Genomic DNA, 15505 nt, shown 5'->3' with positions numbered 1-15505 from the left:
CATTATTATACTCTTGATGCATGGATATCTGACAATAAAATTACTTCAAAACCATAGAAAACTCTGGCATGTGCATGAGTGACCACGATATAGCGTGAGGTATGCATAAAATAGTACACCATCCCTTGAGTTTCTTCTTTCTGCTTTATTGTTTTTCTTGGTCGACGTGGAAATGGGGGGGGGGGGGGGGCATGGCCCAAATGGAGCCCGGTTTCAAATTCACCTGGACCGTTGCACCCACCCGGAACGGCAAAAACCAATCCAATTTTTTATAACCAACGTAATGAGAAAGATGTTGTTGTTTTTTCTTGCTCACTGGCTTGCTGGCCACCTTACAAAAATGGAATTCAAAAAAATGATAGCAAAGAGTATCCGGCTGTACGCAGCCCAAATATTATAGGCTTGCCATGGTAATGATAAACAATTAAAAGCCGAATTGATAGAGGAATATTTCAGCTGTAGGCCCTATATAGCTAAAAAAAAAAAAAAGGGGGGGGGAGGGCTCAAGAGGCAATTAATGACTAGGCCTATACTCTAACCATTACATTTTGTCGCTAATTACTCCTCCCCCAATCTTTCTTCAACATGACCCATAAGGTTCGTGTCAAAGGCCTACTCGGCCATACATCTGTTTGTTGTATGAATTCAAACCAAAAGATCCCAATGAGCACCCCCCCCTCCAAAAATACTCTAGTGTCCTTCAATTCAACCCTCCTGAAACCATAGACCTATAGTAGGTCCATGCTGAAACACAGGAGGTACAATATGATTTCATCAATCCTGAGCAAATGATTCCGTGATAAATAGTTACACAGACAATATCTTGAAGAGATTCTCAGCTTTTTCCGTGTTTAAAAAATGTTCAAAAGAAAACAAAGAAAAATATTGTTATAATTGAAGAGTTTGGTTGTAAATGGGGTTCCACTTTGGACCATTCCGAGAAAACTCATGTTTTTATTCTCACTTATTGCAATATTCTTATCAGAAACAAAATTGTCATGATGTACTACGAGGCTATTATAATTATGAACATAAAATTTGGTATAAAAGAAATCTACCTGTCTTCAGTTTTATATATATATATTTCAATAATTATCATTGTGGACCTAATCCCTTTTGCAAGCAAACGTTTTAATGTGAATTTCAAATTTTCTTTGGTATCATCAGAGTGACTAAAAATCTATAGGTTTTGAGACAGAAAACAATAAAATTTATGAAAAATTGACCTTACCCCTTTTGATGAGCTCTTCAAAAGAGTTTGGTTGTAAAAGGTGTTAAGTCCACTCAAAGAAAATCATTTTTTTATTCTCCAATATTGCAATATTCTTACGCGAATGTGAACATAAAATAGAGTATAAAAGAAATCTACCTGTCTTCATATTAAAAAAAAAAAAAACATTAATTTGTGGACCTAACCCCTTTTGCAACCAAACTGAAATGGACCTAACCCCTTTTGAAGAAAAAAAAGATTTTTCTCTGCAATTTTTGCTCACTTTTCAATGGGAATTTCAACTTTTATTTGGTATCATCTCATATAAAGCTACCAAAAATCATTGAGACTAACAAAATCAAATTTGATGAAAATTGGACCTAACCCCTTTTGCAACTGAGCTCGTCAATTATTGATATCATTATTATCAGTAAGCTCTATTTTCATAACTTATGGCACCGGGTATGGCGGGTATCTTCTTTTTATATTTTCAAAATTGATACCAACGTTGTCAGGCATAATTTGTTTGCCCATTACATGGACCTATAGGCAGACACAAAGGGAAGTCAGTGTAAGTAAGGCCAGTAAAAGGTACATGGTTTGCCCCTCCTTCACCCAGCCCCCTGAAATTGACCAATCAGCGAATCCCATCGAGATTTTTTCTCTCGATATGGCGGATCCGTAATAGTCTGCTATATGCAGTCTGCTATATAGTCTGCTATATTTTATGCAGACTCTGAATTGCTCGTGAGGTGGGATCTGCTGGTTTGCGAAGCAAACCAGCCTGAAAGGGCGAGCGAAGCGAGCCATTTCCCCATCTGCAGCCTCAGTAGACCTAGTCTGCTATGCAGACTCGTTGAATCAGCTGTGATACACACACTGCAGGTATGGGTCTACATTTGTAGACTAAATCCGTACTACAGCTCTATGGGCGAATCCGGGCGAATCGGCTCGTCGCGGCTGCGCCGCCAGGCCAGCCGACCGACAGTCTCACGTGGCGCCTTCGATTGTATTTGTAACTCGCGCGCGCGCTGTGTTATGTTTCCCGACGAATTAGCAGCAGTGCATGTGCCAATGGTCTGGACATTTTCATAAGTTTATAGATTTCTTCTGGAATTATCCTTCTTAACTGACGGAATGCCTTGCGACACAATATCACCTCAAACCCATCACTTTTTAGGTGGTGTTGGTTCAAAGCATGCGACGATTGACCAGTATAAACTGAATCAAATTCGGACATATTATCCGGATGGCAAAAGGAAACGAGCTGCCTGTTTGTGCTTCCGAAACGAATTGAAAAATGAGGTGGGTACCGGTGTCTTCTATGATCACTCCGGTGATCACTTGTTTGTGAGAATTATTCAAAGATATAACGTTAATCAGATAAACAATTTGATTTGGCATTTGTTTGATAATATTTCGTATTGAAAATGTAGCTTTGCATTAAATAGAAAAGTAGAAGAATTAGGCTACATCGATGTCGTGTCTGACTGAATCATGGACATCACAATGGCGACGAGTAAAAAACAATGATTGAATGACAATGACATTTGTAGACAATGCAACATTCCGGCCTTTTCCGGGGCTACTGGTACTATTACTAAAGTTACTATTTTTCACCCCAAACTTCTAATATATGTATGTAACTTATTAGATCAACAATTTCCATTTAACAGATCTGTTTTTTTTTTATTAACAAGAATAGATTTCTAGATCTTGTTGGTTTTTTTTTTTTTTTTTTTTTTTTTTTGGGGGGGGGGTTATTTGGTATTAAATATTCACCAGAGCAAAGGCAGAGCATGCAAAAAGTTTTTGTGTGTGAGGAAATACACTTTTGTCTCAAGGCTCGATCATTATTCATCTTAATCTTCTTTTAAATTGATGTTAAAATGCATGGAGGAGAATAAACCTTGGAGTCTGGACCACATGCATTGTTTCCTACATGTAAATGTTTAAGTTGCTTGCTGTGAGTGTATCATCAGCGTCAATCTGGTAATTGCAAATCACACAGTTTTCTCCATTTGTTTCTTCTATTCAAAGGTACTTCTTGTATCCAGCAAGTCTAGTCAAGATTCATGGGTGATACCGGGCGGGGGTCTTGAACCTGATGAGACTCCAGCTGTAGCAGCAGTCAGGGAACTCGAGGAGGAAGTGAGTAAATGATTGTCATTCTTGGTGACCATGAACTAGACTTTTCAACCTAGTTTGTCCCTCAAGTATTTGAACTTCCTTCGAAGTACACATATAGTAAATGCAAATGGACCCCCATGCAACCTTCCCATTCCCCTTTCCAGCTTATCCAGGCACAAATGTCTTTATGCCCACCCATTTCTATTGTCTTTAATAGAAATACCCCCCCCCCCCTTGCTAGTCAATCCCCTTTGCAATGCTTCAAGATTATTCACACCAAAAAAAGAAGAAAAAAATAGCAGCTTGCATGGCCTGGCTTGTATGTGAAAGCAGTATATTTATTGTACTACTGCAGATTGTATGATCATTGAGTTATAATGATGCATGGAGTTAAATAATAACTCCATGCCCCTTATAAAACTATATTTATTTATTGTTTATTGCATTATAAAACTATCATGTTTATTGTAATGACTGGGTGGCTTGCATCATTGTTGCGTGGAATACAAGGTTCAAAGCAGCATGGCTCTGTGATGTTAAGTGTCAGAGTAAACAGTTTGATAAGATGGATCTTGAGTTTGTACCATATCTGGTTTAAAGGGGAATCCAACCCAAATAAAAACTTCGTTTTTATAAGGAAAAGAAAAATTAGACAAGTTGATAGGTGAAAGTTTGAACAATATTGGACAAACAACAAGAAAGTTATGAATTTTTAAAAGTTGTAAATATTGGTAATCACTATACCATGGAGACTTCAAATTGGCCGCATATATGATGTATTAGTGTAAGGCAAGGACTACTCTTCCATATACTCCAATACATATTATGGCTAAAATTTCATTTTCCCCAAAAGTTTTATTTCAAATTATATTTTCTTTCATGAGGACATAAAACAATATAATTTACTTACCCAGTTGCCAATTTGACATTTACATAGTATTAGTGATCTCAATTTTAAAGCAGCTATAACTTTCTTATTGCTCGTCCGATTTCTTTCAAACTTTTACCATTATGTTTAATTTATTTTTCTCCTTCCCAACACAACATTTTATGGCCAAGGCTGGATTCCCCTTTAAGTGAACAGATACTCAACCAATGAGTGTTTAATTTATAACTCTTGCATGACAGTGACAATTTCTCCTGAGATAATCAAAAAAAGTTCTCACCTTAAAACTAAACCAACCCAATCATTTCCCTTCATCACCCATAGATCCAGGGAGGGGGGGGGGGGGTGTTTCCCCAGAAATGCATATTTCTTGGATAACCTCACATTTTTTTTTAAGGAGAAATAAATCCTTGGAGCATGCAATTAAAGCAGAAAAATATATGATCAACAAAGATTTGAGTATTTATTGGATGAGCAATTTACAAGAAAGTTTTATACATTGGAACGTTAAGATCATCCCCCTATTGGCCATGTAAACAAGATCTGTGATGTCACACATGACATGTACAACTTTCCCATTTGGATATTGAAATTATCCCCCACCCCCCCCCCCCCCCCCCTCAAAAAAAAGGAAAAAAGCTATTTTTGCTCATATTAAAGATAAATTCCAGTTGTGGGAACGATCTCAAAATGACTTATTACAGATGTCATTTTATTTTTCTTAATTCAACACCCCCATCCCTCCTGTAGATCATTCATGTCTACAAGTAGTACATGTGCTGCAGTTAGCAGTCGCTATGTGCTCTTTGTTGAAATGCTATGCAGGGGGTACATTCCTTGTGATTTTAACATGCATCGCTCTACCTGTACAATAGTAGTAGTATTCAGGAGCTACAATCAAATTACTCCTTATGGTACAATCATGGAGCTATTAATAGCTCTATGGTACAATATTGCATTGTACCATATATACTGTACATACATGTATGTATTCTGCTACAATAAACCCATTGACTGTGAGTATTATCATACTACTGTACTTCAGACATGCGCAGTTTCTTTGTTTACATCACCGACTTCCCACATGGTGATCACATGCACACCAAGTGTTATGACTAGTCTCAATTCAGTTCCTTTGTACTTTGTAGTCAGTTATAAATATTGCACACTGTTTTGTGTGCACATAAACAGTAGCACACGATCATTCTATCCCTATCTCATCCTGACATATAGGCTACATCTACTACATGTACAAAGTAGGCTTGTAAGGAGTAATGTCATGGAAGAGGCCTAATGTAAATTATATTTGTAGACAATCAGACTTGTCAAACCCCCCCTGACTGATATTTATCAGATGGAATTTGTAAAGATTTATATCATTTCACTTGCCATATTTCATTCAAACATGTCCTTTTACTTGTAGAGCCTACTTTGTATTTGTTTATATATTAATTGATATATTCTTTTTAATAAATTTTATTAAAAAAAAAAAATCAATGTTTTCGGGGTAGGGGTGGTCTTTGGATACATATACATGTATGTATTTTCCCAAGGTTGACCATATTGAAGGCAATCAAGGAATACATGTAATTATTGCCCACCCATTAACATTCTGAAGGCCTTGAGTGAAATAAATTTCATTCTATGGCAGACCATGTACAAATTGTTGTGATGTACAATGAACTTTATGTCACAGGGTCGAAAAATAGTGGAAACATGTACCCATACATGAATGTACATGTATGTGGAGTAATAAATCTGTGAATGTGTATTATTAATAAATATTATTAACCGTATCAGACATCTGAGCAGGGCAACTTTGAAACATTGTTGCCTGCTTAAGACTGGGATCAAATGGCCGGTCAATAAAATTCCAATTGATTATCCACGAGCCCAATTTATTGCCCGCTCAGGAAAGTCAATGAGAAAATGCGTGGAAATGTAGCGGGCAATAAAGGCCAGCGCTAATATCTGGGTATTCTACGCGTTTTTGTACGCGTCCTTGAACCGCGCAGTGATATACGTCATAATGGTAATCAAGTTAAGACAACGTTGGATACTGCGTCCCTAGGCCAGGGACGCGTCATTTCAATTACGTCACAATGGTAAAGTTCAGAGGCTCAGTCTGCTCAACATGATAAACTAGATTCTCATTCTAAAAATTCAAAATATCTAAATTTTAACGATTTTTACTCTAGATGTCTGATTTGTTTAATAATAGCAATATTGACTGGCCTGGGGGCGAAAGGACATATATCGCCCTCACTAAATTGATATCACCCTCGTCTACGACTCGGGCGATATAAATCTAGTTTGGGCGATATATGTCGTATCGCCCCAAGGCCAGTCAATATTGCTTTAATAGCAATACCTATTTATTGTTTTGTAACTTTTGTTTATAATCATAGGCTACAGTAAAAAAAAATAAAGTTCTTAAATTAAAATAAGTTGTAAAAACAGACATGCCAAGTCTCATGCATTACAGTACAATGTATGTGTGAGACTGCCTCATTAGGGACTCTTGCTCATCCCATGCAGGAAGTCTCAGGCATACTACATGTACATTACATGTACATGTACATAGCTGGGTCTTTGAACTAGGCATCGATATCTCTGCTGTTGTGACAATTAAAATCTTAAAGTATTCCTGTTATTAAATGTCAAGTCCACCCCAGAAACATGTTGATTTGAATCTAGTCTGCTGGGCAAACCCTTCACTCAGATCATGGTCTGAATGTGTAGCCTACTCATGCCTTGTGTACTGAAGGCCCTCTCGCTCAGCAAGTTTTGTATGTGCTAGTCTATGCGTGGAGGCACACTTGTTGATCAGAGTTCCAATCAGGGTCTGCGCCTGCAGACTAATTTGAATCAAGAGAGAAAAATCAAACAAGCATAATGCTAAAAATATCATCGAAAATTGAATGTAAAATATTAAAGTTGTGATATTTTGAAATTTCGCTTTATTTTTCAAAAAACAGTTCTATTCGCAACTCATTGACATGCATGCAAATGACATCTATAGTCGATATGTCCATCAGTCACTATTTCTTTTGTTTTTTATTGTTTGAATCATGCAATATTTCATTTTTTATCAATTTGACATTATTGATTAAGGACCAACTTAACTGAACCATAAAATGTCATAACAATGGTAATACCACATTATCAGGGAGGAATGACAATTTGTTTCATAGGAAATTGAGGAGAAATATTTCATATTTCATATGATAAAATACAAAAGAATTAGTGAGTATTAAAGTGATGTCATCAGTTCCCTCATTTGCATACCGACCAGGATGTGCATACAACTATTTTGTAAAATTAAGCGTAACTTAAAAAATGTCTTAACTTTCTTATTTTACATCCGATTTTGATGAAATTTTCAGTGTTATGCTTGTTGGATTTTTCTCTTTTTCTTTAAATCAACTCTTTGTTGGCGTGGACTTGTCCCATTGCGGTTTATTTCCAATTCGTCCAATTGCCAACTCATCTACTACCATTTGGTCTATCATCAGTTCGTCTACTCACCACATGGTCTACTTTCATTTAGTCTAATGCTATTCCGTCTAATAACCAGTTGGTCCAATAGGCATTTAGTTCATACCATTTGGTCTAATGAAACTTAAGTGTTAATTTTGCAAAATGAATGAAAAGAAAATGGATATTAGACCAACTGGTTATAAGAATGGTGATTCATTGGACCAAATGGTTATTGGACCAAATGGTTTTGGACCAAATGGTTGTTGGACCAAATGTTGATGGACGGAATAGCATTAGACTAAATGAAAGTAGACCATGTGGCGAGTAGATGAGTTGGCAGTGGACGAATTGGCAATTTTAATACCCCCATTGCATGGATGTAAAATAAAAAAAAATCACATTTTCTGTAGAATAAATGCTGATCAAATATAAGTAGGACTTCAAACATTTCTTCATCCGTAATATTATATTCCTTTATCTTTGTTTTATTGATTCACTACAGGCCGGAGTGAGTTCTAGATTGGTGAACTTTGTGGGTAACTTTGTAGATGAATCCAACAAACACAGAACATCAGTCTATGCTTCAGTAGTTATGGAAGAATTTGATTCTTGGGAAGATCGAGAAAGAATAGGTAAGCCATGCATATTTGTGCATTTTTTGTAAAGTCATTGTGGAATGGATATCTGCCCTCATCTAAGTATTAAACTTGTACATGTAACAGAAACAGTTTAGAAAACATTCTTAAAGTATTATTTTAATCCCATTCATTTTGCATTCAAATTCCTATTTCCAGTGGATGTTGCTTCATGTGTGCCAGGGAATATTTTTTCACTGAGAAGCACTAGTCTCTGAATCATGTTTCCATGGTAATATTTTTTGAGACCACACACCCCTACTACCCCGTACCCTTTCCAAGTCCGAGTCCCCCCCCCCCCCCCCCAGTAAATCTTTGGAAGACTACTTTTTATGCCGATTCATATTGCTTCTATGATCCATGTACTCTCTTAAAGTGATATATTGTACAGTCATGTATGTCTTTATTTCTATGAAACCTACAGGGAGGTGTAGAAGGTGGTTTTCCATTGAAGAGGCATCGAGGAGACTGATAGAGTACAAACCATACCAGGACCAGTATCTTCAAGTTGCTATCGCTACAAGGTGATCTGGGACCTCCATCCTTCTGGATGAAGCAGAAAATGTCGCCACCATCCGCATTCTTTCAGGAACGATACGAAGTAGAATTCACTGAAACTGGTAACCAGCAAATATCTTGTAGGAAGTCAAACCTGTTTAATTGCCAAAATACAGACCGACTTCTCTGTGTGTCAATATTCTGCCAAAGATCGGAAGGAAGAGGAATGCTGGCGAACATTTTGAACAAAGGAAAGTCCTTAAAATTTAATTTGTATCTGCATCAAAACCTTTATTCATCCATGCTGCCTCTTGCAATATATCGGGCAGCCTATACAGCGTATTTACATGTATTTGTGCTACACAACGCTGGAGTAATGTTGTAAAGTGTGGACAACCTCATAATTCTTGCAGGAAAAGGATATCAGGTTTTGCCTACAGGACTTTTTCTTTGAGGAAGTTGACATTGGTATGTGTGTACCTCTCCTGGCAAGAACTAGATACTGCCTCCACGCATTCAGGTGAAGGTCAATACTAAATCCACTTCACAGTTGTAAACTGGGCATGAGCAGTAAAAGGTCGTTTGAGAGAGATAAATCAAGGTGGCTTTCAGGTTCACTGACAAGCATTTGTGATTTGAGGATTACATGTAGGCCTATTCATATCCTAACATTCAATTTCATCACATCCGCTGAAGAGTTTCACAATCATTTGTACTTGACAGTAGCCCCAATTAGTTGTGCCCAAAACAGACGATACCACAAACAATTTCAAATTTAATCACTGACATACTATTCTAGTCACCAAGTCTTATTTCATAGAATCTGAAAACCACCGGATGCTACATGTATGTCTGGAAAGCTATATATGTACAGTATGTAACATCTTCATTTGAAAGTATTGGTGCTCTTTGTAATGAAAAATCATGGGAAAGGTCATTTGAGAAAAGTTGATCGTAACTGTGAAGTGGGGGGTGTTTCACAAAAATTCAAGTATGACTAGAGTCAGACTTATAACATTGATGCGTATAGAATATGCAACTCGCAATCTTATTGATTAATATGCAGTAGTCACTAGTGCACGTCCTCTTGGTATGATCTGACCAATGCACTCATTCCTTCTATAACGCACGCAATTAGACGTTTAAGTGTGACTCTTTTGGGGCATTGCAAGAAACTTGTGATCAATTGCAAGTCTATTTTTGTTCCCGAAATCAAGCAGATGTTGTACAATTAATTGCAAATTTGCGATTGATTGACTGACTGCTCCATGAAACAAGGAGTGTAATCCGATTTGCTAAAGTTAAAAATGATCAATCAACTGTAATCTTGTAACAGAATTCTTGCGATTGATTGCAAATATTTTCTTGCAACACCCCCTCAGTCATACTTAAATCTTTGTGGAACATCCTCCTGGCTTATTCCACTGCTATGTTCTGCCTTTACTGTATATCACTTGCTAACATGGATGAAACTTTTCAGACTAAACTCAAGTCTGAATTCAGGCTTTTTTCTCAACATATTTTCAGACATAGAAAAGACATAGAAAACACCTTATTCATGTAGAATATTGGTTATTCAAGATGATTTTTAGACTTTTAAAAATCTAATGCAAGTGGCATCCCCGTGTCATTGAAGACCAAATGAAAATGCGTAAAACTTAAGCAGCCTTTATGGAGAGGGTAGGCTTTAATTAAAACGCAGTAATGCTCCAAATTGTGTTAATAAAAAATAACAATATAAAATAATATTCAGCAGTTTAGAATGCATTTTCACTCTACATTATAATTCCATTACCAACATGTATAATAAGTCCATGCTAATCAATTCATGTAGCTTAAATGTAGTAATAATATAATATTGACTGGCCTTGAGGGGAACATCAAATATGTTGCCCGCAACAGAATCACATTGGCCCTTGTCTTTAGATGAGGGCAATATGGTTCTTTTAAGGGCAACATATTTGATGTTTCCCGAAAGAAGAGCCAGTCAATATTAATATTACCTAAGGCTGTACAATGTGTAATTCAAACTATTATTTGGAACAATTTATATGCCCGTTTGTACATCACTACTTCCGATTTCAGATTAATCACAATCTTAGCGAAGTAACCCTAATGAGCAATTGTGACATAAATTGTTACCTTCCAGTCGCACATCCAGCATGGTGCACACATACACTCAACGCGTAGAAATCTTGCGCTTGGGTTAACGTTTGTGTATGCCGACTGGCTGCGCCGCGCATTATCTACAATGCGTTGTTGGTTCACAAACTGGTTCCATCCAGGTTTCCCAAATACTAAATTTAACGACCAAAATCGGCTCCTACTGCACAAACGCACTAGCAGAAATATGGCCAATATTGCCCTCTGTTTTATACAGGATTCCTATGGGATAAGCCTGGTGAGGGCAACATGGCAAATGTTTACCTCATTGGTCTCGGATTGAAAGTAGCGAGCGTAATAAGACTTTTATTTATCTGCTAAAATGCCTTGTATACATGTAGGTAAAAATGTTCCATAATATTATATTACAGCATTTGTTAAACATGACTCAATCAGCCTGTCACAGGGCTGGGGCACTGTTTCATTAAACAATATAATAACAAATTTGACAGTTTCAAGCTACTCGTACTGAAATCATTCAATTTGATTGGCTGATAGTAAATTTGTTACAGAAGTTGTGCGTTCATGTACTGTACATGTAACTTCATGAAAGGGTACACTGGTGACTAGTGTCGTGGTCACAGGTACCATGTAAATTTGTTTACACATACATGTACATTTACCCACCTTTGTTCCCTTTGTCAACATTTTTTTTTCTGGATACATGTAGTTGTTTTTACTTCTCAGAAATGCCCTACATGTATGTACAGTGTAAAGTAGATTAATCTGAGTCTTATAGAATGAAGAGGTTGGGAGTTGAGAACTTTGGACCCAGCCTGTCGCTATTTATTTTTTTGGGGAAATAATACATCTATATTTATGCTTGGAGTGAATACTGTACAATGACAAAGAAGTATATGAAGAGAAATTATTATTTTATACTGCTATGTAAACCTAAACCTTGTATGAAATTGCTTTCCTTTTGCAATTCCATTTTACCTGCCTTGCATGTATGAAGTTATTTCTTTGTCATGCTTACATGTATTTAACAACTCCCAAATCAAGCACAGGTTACCATAATCTCGGGGGGGGGGGGGGAAGCAATGATTCCTTCCTTTTATGTACCGGTACTACACATCTTGAACCAAAATCATGGTGGTTTTGAATTCTTTGTTAAACCATGGTTTATGCAGATTTCTTACATTAATTGAGAACTAGTTAAAGCTTGTTCACTGACAATGGGTCAAATACATTTATCTCCAAATAATTGTCGAAATAAACTGTTGTAAACTAGGCTTAAATGGAAAAGAAAAACAAATTGGTGACATCTTGTTTTATTTGGTCAATTGTGTGTTCAGAAGAAGACTGTACATACATGTACACTGTAGTACTTGTACATTATTAAAGAAATGACATCATTCTAATACAATATACACTGCATTTTTGGGTTGACCCTCTTCCAGTGAGTAGAGATTATCATTCAATTCAAATTCAATATATCATATTTTCCTTTTTTTGTGTGTTTCAAACTTTAATATTGATCAAAGATTGATTGCAACCCAGTATTCAGTTTTAATTGATTGCATTCTTACTGTACCTGCTAATCCTATTTATATGATTTTTATTTATTGGTGCCAATATTATTTTTATTAGTGTTACGATTGATTAATTTGTATTTAAAATGCTATTTCAAGTATTTATTAGAGTTACAATTTATTCAATGTACTGTGTCATTCCTCACCATTTAGAATCTTTTTATCATACTCTACAGAATGCAGTGAGAAAACTAATATGCTGATGTGTGCATCAACAGTGCTGCCAAATAGTAGAAATTGATTGTATTCAAGTGGAAATAATAGGATTTTTCCCATTGAAATACGGTTTTGAAACTTCTACATAATGCATAGGCCTACAGTGTATTTTAAAAATTTTGTGTTCATGTACATTTTCTTTCGAAATTTGAAACAAACTATAGGATTTTGGGTTTGAAAATAGGATAAATGAAATAATAGAATGTTTGTTTTGTTTTGTTTTTGTTTTTTTAATCTGGGACAGCCCTGATGAATTGTATAACAGAAATTGAATGAAATAAAGTACATGTATATTAGTGTATATCACTCAGGTACATCTACATGTACATACATGTACATCTCTCCAACACACTTGCAACTTGGAGGCACAAACCCTTGCTTTGTTGAAACGCACCAAAATTGTCTGAATTTTAATAGCCCACTAGGGTTCAACAAAGTACATTTTACATGTAGTTGGATATGTAGGAGACCTACGGCCCTGTCTTACAAAGAGTTGCGATTGATCCGATCAGCATCAATTACACATATGGAAATCCATCAATGTCATGATTTTCCTTTACAGGAAATGTTGACATTATTTTTTTTAGCACAGAGGAGCACACTGAATTGTCATGACAGTGATGCATCTACATGTACACTATGTCATACATCTTATTTAGGAAGTATTTCGAACAAACCATGCATTTTAACTTGTACACGTAAATGTTTTGGGTTGCTGGCCTACCATAGTGAGTGATCGGATGATCAGGCGCAGCCTTTCTAACACAGGGCCTGAAATTAGATTGGCTAGCTTTGGCTGGTTAGCTCTATAGGCTTTCTACCTGATTATTTTAGGTAACATACTGTACATGAACAACTCCCCAGGAAGTGGATCATGTGCATTAGCTTTCAGTATAAGTGGACATTTTCATTATTTAGGTAAAAATATTTTCAGTACTATTTCAGAATATACCAGTAAGAAGGGAAATATAGATTACATAAAGGAAACTGTTGTAGAAGACTACAGGGGACTTTACTCATTATTCTACATGTAGGTATGTTTTTACTCCTTGAGCTGTTGAATATCTAAATGGGGGAAAAACAATGTTTTTGAATCAGTGCTCATAAAATTGTAAACAGTGATACATTGTATGAACAGTGATAAAGAAATGTCTGTATAATCAATAACCAATATTGGCGCAAAGATAATCCACATCAATTCAATTTGAAATCTTAATCAATATGTGAAATGCTATCAAACAGATTATGCTCTACAGTGTACATGTATGTGATATGATCAACATTATCTAAACGTGTGTATTTCTATTAACATGTATATTACTGGTTTATAAATAAATATGTTTCAGTTGCAATGCATTAATAAAAGTTATTACTAAAAACAACATGAAAGCGAAAGATTTATTACTTTCTCTGTCAACAAGTTCGGTTTGGCCATTACATGTAGTGGTAATCACATTGATGCCTTAATTCTGAGCTTTTGATTTCTATGTTACCCAATTCACATTTAAGAGATATTTTTCTGCAAATAGACTATCATTGTATAGATTTTCTTCCAGTATACAAAGTAGTAGTGTAACCAAAATCTCAGTCATACATACATGCAGGGGCAGATCCAGGATTTTCCAAGGGGGGGGGGACATTTTCAGAGGAAAATTTTGACAAGCAAACGAAATAAGAAGTCTTCACTTTTAAAAGGAGGGGGCACACTTCTATTTTAACGGCATTTTTACATTAAAATTTGTAATTGTGCCTCTCTTGGGGGGGCATGGGCCGGCTTTGCCCCCCCCCCCCCCCTCCTTGGATCCGCCAGTGCATATTACGTAGGTCCAACAATATATTTCATAGCAAAACGACAATATGTTGTAATATACAGGTGCCTTTCGACAAGCATAATGCGAATTTGGATTTGGTAATCTGCCACTTAAGGACGTTCCACAGTTATGTTTGTGCGCATTATGATCTGCGCATAGTTTACACTCTGCGCGCTGACGTCACAATAGATGAACAGGTGATTAATTAGCTGCGGGTATGAGCTGATTTTTCTCATCTTCTGCACTTTAACTGCAGATCCGATGCGTTATTTCATGAAGCTAAAAAATGGAATTATTCCATGGACCATTCAAAAAAAAATTCTACAATTTCAAAATACTTTACTCTGCATTGCTGCCAAGAATCACGAATATTACCCGGAGTTTGAATAAATGGTAGAGTGGTTTTGATTTTTTCTTCACATAGAGACAAAGCATTCGGCGCATTTTTGGTGTTTTAAAAAGCACATTTGCTCTAATAAAAATGCTGATAGTTTAAAAACAAGCACATGAACCCCTAATTTTTAATGTTTGCACCTCTTAGGTATACCTTCCTCTACAACTCTGCAAATTTTTGTGAAAATGACATGGATTTTGAATAAAGTGCAGCATTTATTGTACGTTTGTAGTTTGTCACTGAAATTTTACATTTTTTAGATTGGGATTTTGTTATCGTTTACGCCTTTTTTAAGAACTGACAGTGCTGTTAAACTTAAAATTGCAAACAAATAGCACTATAAATAGATTCTCCATTCTAACGATACAATTATTAACTCTCTTGCGAAATTTGATGACTTTTTCATGTATTTTGACTGAGTAATAGAGGTTTAAACTCATTGTAGTAATATTGGGCGGTCTAAAAATGCCAAATTCTTTTGAATGCGCAATTCTATAAGAACATCAATTTGGGTGAACTTTGAAGCTCTATAGCAAAAAATCAAGCA

The 15505-nt window shown here is 36.1% G+C and overlaps 1 protein-coding gene across 2 annotated transcripts; it reads left to right on the top strand.

Annotated features, from left to right (window-relative positions):
* The first annotated feature begins 1920 nt into the window (after positions 1-1920).
* On the top strand, positions 1921-14142 carry LOC135157168 (diphosphoinositol polyphosphate phosphohydrolase 1-like). Of its 2 annotated transcripts, XR_010296220.1 has the most exons (5): positions 1921-2515; positions 3251-3361; positions 8209-8338; positions 8766-10694; positions 10797-14142. XR_010296220.1 is itself a non-coding variant. In XM_064111977.1 (4 exons), the coding sequence occupies exons 1-4, from the start codon at positions 2348-2350 to the stop codon at positions 8867-8869; spliced, it is 513 nt and encodes a 170-aa protein (XP_063968047.1). In that variant the 5' UTR covers positions 1921-2347; the 3' UTR covers positions 8870-14142. The 2 variants fall into 2 exon arrangements, 1 of the variants encoding a protein (XP_063968047.1); XM_064111977.1 differs by having other exon boundaries at positions 8766-14142.
* The last annotated feature ends 1363 nt before the right edge of the window (positions 14143-15505 follow it).

This window comes from Lytechinus pictus, chromosome 17, assembly GCF_037042905.1.
Source record: "Lytechinus pictus isolate F3 Inbred chromosome 17, Lp3.0, whole genome shotgun sequence".
Taxonomy (NCBI): Eukaryota; Metazoa; Echinodermata; class Echinoidea; order Temnopleuroida; family Toxopneustidae; genus Lytechinus; species Lytechinus pictus.
Note: the sequence above shows the minus strand (reverse complement) of the source record. Positions and strands in the feature narration are given on the sequence as shown.